This window comes from Pantherophis guttatus, chromosome 3 (genome assembly GCF_059756535.1).
Source record: "Pantherophis guttatus breed Tessera chromosome 3, ASM5975653v1, whole genome shotgun sequence".
Classification (NCBI taxonomy): Eukaryota; Metazoa; Chordata; class Lepidosauria; order Squamata; family Colubridae; genus Pantherophis; species Pantherophis guttatus.
The window spans coordinates 6089000-6101579 of record NC_142065.1 but is presented as its reverse complement, the minus strand read 5'-3'; the positions used below and the strand labels follow the sequence as shown (position 1 = coordinate 6101579).

Sequence of the window (12580 nt, the reverse complement as noted above, 5' to 3'; positions counted from 1 at the left end):
GTAACCGTCACACTCGTCATGATAAAACTCCTTAGTACATTTACAACACAAAAAACGTTTATAATGTAAACTTGACACATGCTATTCTTCCTTTTAAAAAACGGAACGGGGAAAACAACGAAAGGGGGGGGAGGGGTGAAAAAGAAGAAGAAGACTAAAGCTAAACAGGTTCAGATTCGGCATGCTACAGTACTTCCATGTCTCATTGAGATACGACACTGAAGGTGACAAAAAAGATGACGAGGGGATTACAAAATATTTGTCAGCAGGTTATGAAGCTGCCCAATTGACCATCGGCGAACGCCTTTCCCTTCCCCATAATCTATTCCTAATGTCCATGATTCTAGTGCTGGATTGGCCATTTAATTATTTATTCTTATCCGTTCGGGTTAAATAAGTGCTTCCTTATCTTAGTTAAATCCATCGGTGTGGTAGCTGGGGTGAGAATCTGCCGTGAGCTGAGTCGTCTCTGTGGCGGAGGCTGGCTGGATCATGATGGGGGCTTCGGTGTTCTCTGAAAAACAGACAGCACCTGTTTGAAAGCTGAACATCAAAAAGGATCTGGTAGCACCTGTCAGGGTTCCAAGTAATACACCCGTAACAAAAGAGAACTCCGAGGCAAGTAGGTTCCTCAAAGAACAGGTTTATTGGATATATCATATTGACACAGACTGGTGAAAACCGACTTTAAAGGTTCCCACGGTTTTCACCTAATTAAAAGTAAAAGTTTCCCCCTCTTTCTCAAACAACCAGTCACATGGTCCAATCAAAATGCTGTCTGGTTGCTTAGAAACTTCACTCCTCTCTTCAGCCGCCTGTGGGAATGTCCTTGGTTCTCAGGGGAAACTATTTTGTTTTGGCTATAAAACTCCAACTATCTCTATTCCTCCCTCCCTATCCCTCAGCAGCACTGTGGCACCACTGAGGCCTCTAAAATGGCCCCAGTCAGGCCAGCTTCAGAGTTAACAGCACCTTTCCTGACTGACATATTTTATTAAAAGTTTATTTAAGCATTAGTGGAATATACAAAGTGTCATCGTTGGTGGAACTGAGTATTTACCAAAAATTCCCGACCTAAATCTGGCTACTCAGATGGTACAGGTAGTCCCTGACTTATGACCACAATTGAGCCCAGAAGTTCTACTGCTGAGCAAGATAGTTATTGAGTTCTGCCCCATTTTACGACCCTTTTTGACGGTTGTTAAGTGAACCACTGCTGTCGTTAAGTGAATCTGGTTTCCCCATTGACTTTTGTTTGTCAGAAGGTCAAAAAAGGGGATCACATGACCCCAGGAGGGTACAAATACCATAAATATATGCTGATTGCCAAGTGCTGGAATTCTGATCATGTGACCACAGGGATGAGGCTAGTGAGAACAAATTACTATGACATTCTATTTTGAACATTCATTTTACAGATTTCACCTATTTCGTTTTTTTAAAAAAATTGTATCTACTTGAATGCTCAATTTATGAATTTGCTGTAATTTTTATATTAAGTGACTTACTGTCTGATGAATTATAAAGCTCTTAAGCAAGTCAACAGACGTAAAAAAAAATTGTCGATAATTCATGCAAGTAATTGGCTTAAGTACCTTAAAAAGAAAAGTTTTGTGCTACGATTTTTGGAAACAAAATGAATATAAAAATACAAGGGTAGATAGATAGTTAATTTTAGTCCTTTGACTGGATGCAGAGAGTGGCTGCATTGATGGAGGATCTAAATTTGGAGAGGGGAGGGGGAGACAGTAAGAAAGGTAATAAGCAAAATCATTATTTGAGATCTCTCCCTTGAGGCTATTACAGCACACCTATGGCGATGCATGTGCAGAGAGAGGAGTGAAGGTGTCATCCGAAATAAATTTTATTTTATCTATATGTTTATATATTTATTTATTATTTTTACAAATAACTCAAGGTGGCAAACATATCCAACACACCTTCTTCCTCCTATTTTCCCCACAACAGCCCTGTGAGGTGGGTTGGGCTGAGAGAGGGGGGGATTGGCCTGAAGTCACCCAGCCGGCTTTCGTGCCAAAGGCAGGACTAGAACTCAGTGTCTCCTAATGATTAGCCCAAAGTCACCCAGCGGGCTTTCATGCCAAAACTAGAGTAGAAATTATCTCTTCGTGATTGGCCCAAAATCACCCAATCAGCTGTCATGCCTAAAGCAGAACTGTAACTCACTGTCTCCTAATGATTAACCCAAAGTCACCCAGCCGGTTTTGAAGCTAGCCTGATGCCTTAACCACTACACCAGGGGGTCTGCAACCTTAAACACTCAAAGAGCCATTTGGACCTGTTTCCCACAGAAAACATCAGGAGTCACAAAACCTGTATGGGCGTGGCCAACTTGATGTCACTCACTCCCACCCAGTCACATGACCCCCACCACCACGCCTACCCAGATTTTGTTGCTCCCGGTATTTTGTTTTCTCTGGGAAACAGGTACCTCTCTCTTTCTCATTTCATCTCTCTCTCTCATCACTCTCTTTCTCATCTCTTTCTCTTTCTCCCTTTTTCTTTCTCCCTCTCTCTCATCTCTCCCTCCCTCTCTCTTTCTCTCTCTCACTCATCTCTGTCTCCCTCTCATTTCCCTTTCTCACTGTCTCTTTCTCTTTCTCTCTCCCTCTCTCTCATCTCTCCCTCTTTCTCTCTACCCCAAGAAAGTGGCCTGGCCGGGCTGCAGCCAATGCTCCGCATCGTAATGGGCTCCAGGAGGAGGAGGGGACATTGTCGCCTCCATTGTGAAACACGCTAAATTTAAGTCTGCTGCGCAAGGCGCTGAGCAGAGCAGCAAGCAGGTCATGGAGGCAGTGAGAGCAGCGGCATTAGCCGCAGCTGGGCCGGGCCAGTGTCTCGGGGTGGAGAGAAAGTTATGTATTTCCCCGAGCGACCGAGGTGAGCGCAGCATCAACAAGGGCCAGAAGAAGAGGCAAGTACAGGGCCGTTTTGCTCCTGCTCTGGAATTTGGAATGAGTCTCCATCCGCCGCTGTCGCCCTTACCTTTTCAGGCAAGGAGTGACTGGGAGAGGAGGGTGAGGGGCGGGGCCAGCCAGTGATGGGATCACCCAACAGGGAGCCACAGCAGAGGGCCCAAAGAGCTGCATGCAGCTCTGGTTGCTGACACCCGCACTGCACCAACTGGTTCTCAACTATATTGTACCTTAAGCCACATCGTGTCCTCTCTTTCCCCTTTTCTGATGTTTGGATGTGTTCCTGCTGGTTTAACTAGAGCATCCAACACTTACCCCTCTCGTCTGATTGTACTTGGGCCTCCAAGTCTTCTGGAGAGACATAAAATTCCGGTTCATCTCCTTCAGGGGGTTTCGGTTTACACTTTCCACAGCAACAGTTACAGCAACAGCAGAGACAGCAGCAACAGTAGCACCCGGTTATGAGCCCACAGAAGACAAACAGCGCCTGGATAGGGGAGAAAAGAAACGTAGATTATCCGTATGGAGCAAGCAAGCTTGCCTGGGGAAGACAAGTCAGAGAAAAAGAGCGACCAGAATTGGGAGTGTCGAACTCTGAGCAGTGGATCTACTGCTGAATACGTGTCTTAAAGAGCTGATGATGGCTCATTGGGTATGATCTTCCACCTTGACTCCACTGATTGATTTATGACAGCTGTTCAGCAACCAGTCCTGTGTGTTTGGCACTGATCCAAAGGCATTCAAGTAGTTGATCAGCCAATTCTACACAGGGCATCCTTGGAAGGAAACTCAGAAGGGGTAAATATCTACAAAACATGGTGGGCCAGGTTGCAGGTTGAGAAAACCTGGCACTGTAGAATCACAGCCACCTTGAGGTTGCTGACCCAGGTCCAATGCTGGTTATTATCTAGATCAGGGGTCTCCAACCTTGGCAACTTTAAGACTTGTGGACTTCAACTCCCAAAGCTGGCTGAGGAACTCTGGGAGTTGAAGTCCACAAGTCTTAAAGTTGCCAAGGTTGGAGACCCCTGATCTAGAGGACTCTTTAAAATTTAGTACTGGGATAGATGGGAAATCACCTTGCTAAAATATTAGATCTGCCTTGTCCAGACTGAATACCAAGGGAGGACCTGCTAAGGGTCTCCCTGACCTCAAGAGATACTGTTCCTGGAGTATGGGCCACCACAGGCCTTTTCAATGATAGCCCTAGGCCTAGGACAGGGGTCAGCAACCTGCAGCTCTGGAATCGCAAGTGGCTCTTTCACCCCTCTGCTGTGGCTCCCCGTCACTCAAAATATGCGTCGCAACTGCAAATGTGTGACACCCGCCGGCACGCCATTTATTGAGCTTTTCAACCTCCAGTAGGCCAACCATGGATAAATCCAAGAAAAGAAAAGTTTCAGAAGAAAACAGAACATTTAATTCAAGTACATATGCTAGTTTTGTGGCTGCTCAAGAAATAGTCAGGCACGGGAAGGGTTTTGTGGCTCCCGGTGTTTTCTTTTCTGTGGGAAACAGGTCCAAATGGCTCTTTGAGTGTTTAAGGTTGCAGATCCCTGGCCTAGGAGAACTTGTAAACAAGCTGAGAAAGAAACGAGAGGAACACTAGACATACATACTGGCCTAGCTCATAAACAGGTGTTTGGCCTCTAGGAAAAAGAGATTAAAAGGTTGACTCAGCCTTCCATCCTTTCTAAGGTAGGTAAAATGAGGACCCAGATTGTGGGGGCAATAAGCTGACTTTGTATAAAAATATACAAAAGTATGAAGGCTATTGCTTAATGCATTGTAAGCCGCCCTGAGTCTCCGGAGAAGGGCGGCATATAAATCAATTTTTTTAAAAAAATGTTCAAAGAGACATCATCTTAATGAACTTGCTTATGAAAGAGGGCTGGGGCTGGGGGGGGGGTTTCCTACCAGAGTTTTCAGAATTTTGTGATCTTCATTCATTCTTATCAAGGCCTGCGGGATTCTTGCTTCTTCGATGAGGCCTTATTGTAAGTGACTTGACAAGGATGTCAAATGCTGGCTGAGGAATTCTGGGAATTGAAGTCCATCAGTCTGAGGGGTGGCTAAGATTGGACACCCCTGCCAACCATGTCCATTTGGGGCCATCATGTCACCCATATCAAAAGTCTTTCAAGACCGTCATAATTCCAACATGCCTTTGGGTTTGAATCATTGTGGGTGAGCCCCCTTATTATATTAACGTCATTAATACATTACCAACATTGTAATATTTTATCCTTGCTTTGTGAACATTGCCCTGTGTCACGATGGATGGGGATGAAGAAAAGCATAGATGCCTTTAGAAATATTTCTAAACCTATCGTTAGCCCTCCTAACCAACCTTTCCAGCATTCGGGCTGTCATTATATTACCAAAATATATATCTGATCTAATACATCTAAATGGCATCCATTAGCACAAAACTCTTGCTTTTGTAGAGGAGAGTAGCAATGGCTCAGCATGACCAAAGCTCTTGGATGGACGGAGTTCAAAATGCTTCTATCATGGTAGAGAATCCAGGAAAAAGCTGAAAAGTCATAGATCAGCGTGGCTGACTCACCAAAACAGGAAAGCAGTGCCTTCAAACCTACAGTAGGCTTAAAATGGGTGACATCATATGACATGCTTAAGCTAAAACACCAGCAAACCTGTTTACTAGATTTAATTAAGACGTGTTTCGAACTTTAAGGAGGCCTTCCGAAAGCAATGTAGAATTTTCAAGAAATTGTATTGGAAAGATATTCACCGTCATCATCATCAAGTCTGGTGCAGAGCACCCAGGGCAGCAAGTGTTTTCCAGTGTTTGTGGCCATTTGAAGCATCTTCGGCATCGTCCCAAGGGACGTTAATGTAATCAGAAAGATATTGCTCATGGTTATCATTATCATGATCATCATTACAGACCCCTCGCATCCTGGACATAAACTGTTTCAACTCCTACCCTCAAAACGACGCTATACGACGCACACCAGAACAACTAGACACAAGGACAGTTTTTCCCCGAATGCCATCGCTCTGCTAAATAAATAATTCCCTCAACACTGTCAAACCATTTACTAACTCTGCATCACTATTAATCTTCTCATTGTTCCCACCACCCATCTCCTCCCACTTATGACTGTATGACTGTAACTTTGTTGCTGGTATCCTTATGATTTATATTGATATTGTTTCCTGATTGCTTATTTGTACCCTATGACTATCATTAAGTGTTGTACCTTATGATTCTTGACGAATATATCTTTTCTTTTATCTTCTGCACCAAGACAAACTCCTTGTGAGTCCAATCACACTTGGCCAATAAAAAATTGTATTCTATTGCTCATGAAAAATTCTTCAAATTAAAAATGCATTGTTGGCCTCAAATTTGTACCTCGCCACAAAAGATGAAAATGAATCCATTTTAGAAAAGCTGATCGTGATTACGGCGAATGTTTGAAAACAGGGCTTAAAAATGGCAGACTTTAAAAAAGAAGGTTTTTAACGCACACCCTTGTAAAATTATAAATGGCAATTCACTGTCCTCTTCTATATTATTCGCTTTTCCTTTCCTAGACTGAGGGGGGCGTCTAGAAATATACGATCTCCTATGACCTTTCTAAACTCCTTAAAAAAGACAAGGTTGCTTCTTGCTTTGGAAATCTTTATGACCCCCCCTCCCCAGGAAAATTAACTGGCACACAAATCATACATGATTTAAAATTTCCTTTAATCATGCTGCAGTTAGCATTTTTACAAGCCTCAGCAGCTACTCAATTTATAGAGGGGGAGAGGGAAAAGGATAAAGAGGCCGAAGAAACTGGTCTGTGGTAGCTAGATGGAAGCCCAAGTATTTATTCACTTTTTTCCACGTTAGAAAAAAGGCACTTCAATCCTTGAAAATGAATGAGGCAAATTTTGCTTTAAGACAAAATTAATTTAATTAATTTCAGGACAGAATCCACTCGGTACTCACCTTGGCCCACCAGCTGGATAACACAAAATAGGTATTCACATTCTCTTCTCCAAACTGTTCTGCTACGTACAGCCCCAAAGAGCCATACTTATCATAAATATTTCTTTTTGTAGCATCAGTCAATATTGCGTGTGCGTTGTTAATCTCTTTAAATTTATCTGCGGCTTCTGGATTATCTGGGTTCTTATCGGGGTGATATTTTAATGCGAGTTTCCTATGGAAGAAGTAAACAATATTAAGGGGAGGGGAAAAAGCTTGACAAAACTTTAAACACAGCTGCTGGAACAAGTCACTGGGGAGTTACTCTTCAAGCAGATGGAATTCAGAGAAAAATGAAGCAACACACAATCATTTATACCCCAAACATGGCGTGTGTGAGTGAAATACAGACTTCCCATTCTTATTCATACTGAGGATGTAGCTTTTTTTGGGGGGAGGGGGGTGTCTGTTGTAGTGGTGCGTTGCCCCCGGTTTGAATCGGTTCTATAGAACTGGTAGTAAATCCGGCAGGAGGCTCCGCCCACTGATGTCATCAGGAAGTTTCTGCACATGTGCAGAAGTGTGTGCGCGGCCCCGTTGCAAACCGGTAGTAAAGATAAGTAGAACCCACCCCTGGTCTGTTGTAACTTCAGTCACTAAGTGACTGAATTGTCACTGATGCCTTCTACTGATGAAGGCATCAGACTAGAAATCTGGAGCTATTTGTGACCCAATTTCGAAGTTACAATAACTGCATCCCCTTCTTGGAGTCATGCAATCGCATTTGGGATGCTGGGAACTGGCTTTCCTTTATGGCCGCTTGCCACCTCTGCTAATCATGTAATGGCAATTTCTGTCATTTTTTTTTGCCGGTTTTGCTGGTGTTTATTTCCAGTTTCTGGCAAAAAAACCCCACCCATTGGGTAAAATGGACTTACTTAATGACCAGCATAAAAAATGCCAGCAAATCAGGTCTAGTCACATGGTGACCCATTTAATGATCACCATGACTTACCACCGTAACTCCAGGCCCAATGACGGTTGTAAGTCGAGGATTAGCTGTACCTGACTCTCCAAGAAAGCAGACACCATGAAGAGCCAAATTGTTTTACTTTTATTCGACTCTGCCAGTGCAGCTTCTTTTTGGAGGTGTGAGCAGGTGGGGCACAAACACCGCTCCCCACTCTAAAGCACCTTTCCTGTTGGAGACCTTGTTGGAGAATGTGCTCCTGAGCATATGCAGAATGCTAAAAGAATAGCAAGTAATTAAGTAGCGGAAGTTCCCATTAAAAAGAAAAACTGGATGCAAAGGCTTATCCTAGCCATAAATGAATGCCATTCATTGGTATCTGAAATAAATTATAGTTTTATTAAGAAATATAAGAAAGCTTAAGTTCTGCCTAAACTACATTTTGAACAGAAGGACCTCCCAGTCCTCCTCATCCTCTTCCTCCTCTCTGCAGATCCCATCCCCTTCCAGCACTGATGATGTTACCTAGTTGGGTAATGAAACAGCTGGCTCATAAGTGCAGGGGAATGATCCAATCTCCATCACAAACTGTCATCCCTTCAAATCAAAACTTTAAAATAACATTTACCACCAATAGCTCAGCATCCTCTAAAAGTAGATGGTTCCCATCCAGTTTTTTTTTTTAAAAAAATGCATTATTCTTGATCAGCCTGAGTTACAGACAGATTTGGAAATACCTGATACATTTTTAGGAGAAATACTGCAACTTTCTTTTTGCAATTCATTGGCAGGATTTCTAACACCACTGATTAGAAACAGTCAAAGAACAGGGTGACCCAATCCCCTAATTAGATGACTGAAATGAAAAAAGGTTAAAGTAATTAGGATAAATTCTGGCATGGAAAGAATAACATGATGTCCCAGGTTTTGGACCTGCTTGGTTCTATTTTTAATTCGTGTTTTTGCATGTATGTTTAAGCTAATACTAAGAAGGAAACTCCCAAGTTGATTTGCCATTTTCTTTTTGCTCTGTGCGGCAGCATCTTTGAAACCTGGGGCTCTTGATACCTTCTTCACTTCAATCACAGCTGTGAATCCACAAAAAACATGCCACTTATTTTGGGGGCACAACTACTCCAAAGCACTTTTCTTCAGATTTCAAGTGTTCCACATCCCCATTAAACATAGATTTAAAAAATGGTAAAAAAAACCCTAGAGGTCCATCAAGTCTGTCCTTTGAAGTATTTATTTATTTATTTGGTTATTTATTCTTATCAGATGATTGACATGTTTAAACAAGCATGTTTAAACAGTTACTGAAGATTGACCCACTACCTCAGCTGGAAGTTGTTTCCAAGCTTCCATTACTCTTTCTAAGAAGTAACACTTACTAACATTACTTTTGAGCTTGCCACCTGTCGCTTGGAGGTTATGCTCCTGGGTTCTTAATTTTTGCTTTATACTGAAATCAAACAAGTTGTTTTATGGCGTCAAAAGCTCATATTTAACTAAGGTGATATCGTCAGTTGCAAAAAAAAAAACCTTGGAAGATCACTGTTAGGGAATGGCTATTGCCTAACTGGTTGGGTTGGTAATATATATAAACCATCAATGCATGTTTGCAGTCAAAATGTAATGTATAGCTTTAAGACTGTAATACTGTATTGTATCATACTGTATTCTGATTGGCTAGCTCTGTAGCCAATGTATTTAAGAGGAAGCTTGAATCATGGCTTTTCTTATTACATTATTATTGCTACCTCTGCTCCTCTCTGCCTGTTCTCTCTGCATGATCACTGCTTTATCATTGCTACTTGTTGTTTTCTACTGTTTTACTGATTGTTTTACTGCTGTACTTGTTCCTGTTTGCAACTCCAAAAAGAACTGTTTTATTGCTTATGACTACAACAACTGGTAAGAAGACTTTGTTCTTGGAATATCCCTGGATTGACAATTTAACTATCTTTATCTGTGTATGACCTGGATTGTTTATTGGACTTTGCTTTGCTTTTTCCTAAAAGTAAAAGAATATCATAACTCAGTATGTGTGTGTATTGACAGTGCTTAGTCACAATCACTCTCAGCCGTTTCTTATGTGCACACCCTTGCTACTCAAGGATTATTCTACGCATATTCCTTAACAATCACAGTTGATCGAATTTTTGTTGATTCCCCAACTCAAGAAAGTTGGTGGCGGATTCCAACGGTCACCTTTTCTCTGATAGAAATAGCTGGTGAGTGCATTTACTGGTCCGTACACCAGCTGACCTCATACAGGTAGACTTCAACTTACAACTGTTCATGGAGTGACTGTCTGAAGTTATAACAGCACTGAAAAAAAGGGACCGGCAACAATCCTCCTGATTACGACTATCACAGCATCCCCACAATCACGTGATTAAAATCTGATTGCTTGGCAACCAGCATGTGGTTGCAGCATCCCAAAGTCCTGTGATGGTCATTTGCAAGCTTCCCAGCCAGCTTCCAACAAAGCAAAATCAAGGGGAGAAGAAGCCAGGCTCACTTAACAATCGTGTGATTTACTTAACTGCAGCCGTTCACCTAACCACCACCTTACTTAGCAAAAGAAACTCTGGTCCCAAAACGTGGTTCTAAGTTGAGGACCACCTGTTTCAGGTTCTAGAAATGCGGAGATCCAAAATCGCAAGGTGTGCTGGTTGTATCAACTAATGTTTGTATGCCACATACTTATGGGCCACTTGGAGATGTTTGAAACTCGATTCAGCCTGCAAATGTTTAAAATGCATCTGAAATTCATGCTACCTTCAGAATGAGGGTCTGCCTCCTTATCTGTATGATTTCTTTTTTAAAAAATTAATTCTTATTAAACATTTTTCAAAAAACAAAAAAGAATCTTTAAATAATAATTTCTTTCCAACAATTTCGCAACAGTTAAAACATTTCTGACTTGTCCATTTTTTCTCCCTTATTTCAATGTATCCTTTATACATACAAGTCTAATATTAATTTATTTACATACCGTATTTTTCGGAGTATAAGACACACCTTTTTCCCTCCTAAAAGGGGATGAAAATTTAGGTGCGTCTTATACACCAAATGTAGCCTTGCCCACCCACTGGCCCCCACCCTTTGGCCTCTGCCTCGCAGCAGTTACCTCCTTGCAAGCAAACAGCAAGAAAAAAACAGCTCCTTTCAGCTTCAGCACAGCCTAATTAGCACAAGTTAATTCCATCTGCCTCCCAACTCTCAGTTGATTTGCTCTCAGCTGTTTTGCGCAGGGCTCTGTTGCTTGCTGCAAAGAGGTAAATTGCTGGAGCAGATTTTTTTCCCCCTTGTGCTAATCAAGTTATGCTGAAAACGAAAATGAAAGTAAAGCAGGCTGTTCGCTGTTTGCTGGAAAGAGGCAAAATTGCTCAGAGGCAGAGGCAGAGGCAGGTTTCTTTTTCTTCTTTTCCTCACCAGAAAAGATATATACTCTGGTGCGTCTTATACTCTGAAAAATACGGTATATACATATAAATAACAGTGTACCCAATTTCATTTCTACAAACTACATTTTTTCTGCTTCCTCTTATTTGTTGTTACATTTCTACTCCTATATCTTCCTTATTTGATCTTTTATTGCCTTTTATCTCTCTCCTCTAGCCATTCGTACCATTTCTCCCACACTATCTAATATTCTGTTTCCTCTTTTTCTTGTATCTCCTTTGTAAATTTGTCCATTTCTGCACATTCCAAGACTTTTCTAATCAAATGATCTTCGGTCAGTATGTTATTGTTTTTCCAATTCTGTGCGTATATTATTCTTGCTGCTATGATGGATGATTAAATATTGCATTTTTTTTTCATAAGACCCTGGGAGTATTCCTAATAAAAATATTTCCGGTTTCATCTCAATATGATGTTTGGTTATTTCTTCTAATTGTAATTTAAACTTACTCCAATACTGTTTTGCTTTGGGGCACATCCACCACATGTGTTAGTATGTTCCCCTTTGTTGTTTCCATTTCCAACACGTTGATGAGGTATTGGGAAACATCTTAGCCAGTCTTCCTAGTGGCAAATGCCACCTATAGGACATTTTTTATATATATTTTCTTTATAGGGTACAGACATTATATGATATTATAACATACAGACCTGTACGATTTCTTAATATCATCTGAGGTGGCATTCTTGTCCAGTCCTAGAACGTGGTATAGTGATTCTCCGGACGTGGATAACGAACGTTGCCTCTGATCTCCCATCCTGATCTCCTACCCTGTCAGGAAGAAAAGGGTTCAAAACATGACATGATGTTGTCTATGGAGAGTCTCAATCATCCTAGTCATGTTTGTCCCAAAGATGCTTTTTCCAAAAGGCAACCAGACTTTCTTGGTTTCTTATTCTTTGAAGACCTTTTGCTTCTCATTTAAGAAGCTTCTCCGGTTCTGGTGGGGAATGGAAGGATTTCTATTCCTCAGCAGTCAATCTAGTTGTTAACACTCTGAAGGTCGGATCATTATCTCTCTGAAGGTGGGTTATTAGCTCTCTCTTGTGAAGACAGCAGAAGTCACATTCTGGATAGAGAGGACCGCTGCATTGAAAAAGGGGTCAAAGAGGCCATCTATATTAAAATTGAACAGCCCCTTTCAACAGAGGGGGCGGGCGGAATATAACACCATCTATCTCCTGTCTACAATAGTCCTCTCAGCAGTCCCAAAAAAGCTTCCTTACCTATTTGCACTCTGATTCAGGTGACCCAACGGG

The 12580-nt window shown here is 41.7% G+C and overlaps 1 protein-coding gene across 2 annotated transcripts in view; it reads right to left on the bottom strand.

The window, feature by feature from the left end:
• Positions 1-356: 356 nt before the first annotated feature.
• The window catches only part of DNAJC5 (DnaJ heat shock protein family (Hsp40) member C5), a 61726-nt gene continuing 49502 nt past the window's right edge, over positions 357-12580 (bottom strand). For both annotated transcript variants that reach the window (XM_034401783.3, XM_087890993.1), the window contains 4 exons: positions 11972-12092; positions 6901-7114; positions 3252-3423; positions 357-514 (listed from right to left, as the gene is read on the bottom strand). In XM_034401783.3, the coding sequence (XP_034257674.1) occupies positions 411-514; positions 3252-3423; positions 6901-7114; positions 11972-12078 (597 nt within the window). In that variant the 5' untranslated portion in view covers positions 12079-12092 and the 3' untranslated portion in view covers positions 357-410. The remainder of the gene's footprint in view (positions 515-3251; positions 3424-6900; positions 7115-11971; positions 12093-12580) is intronic.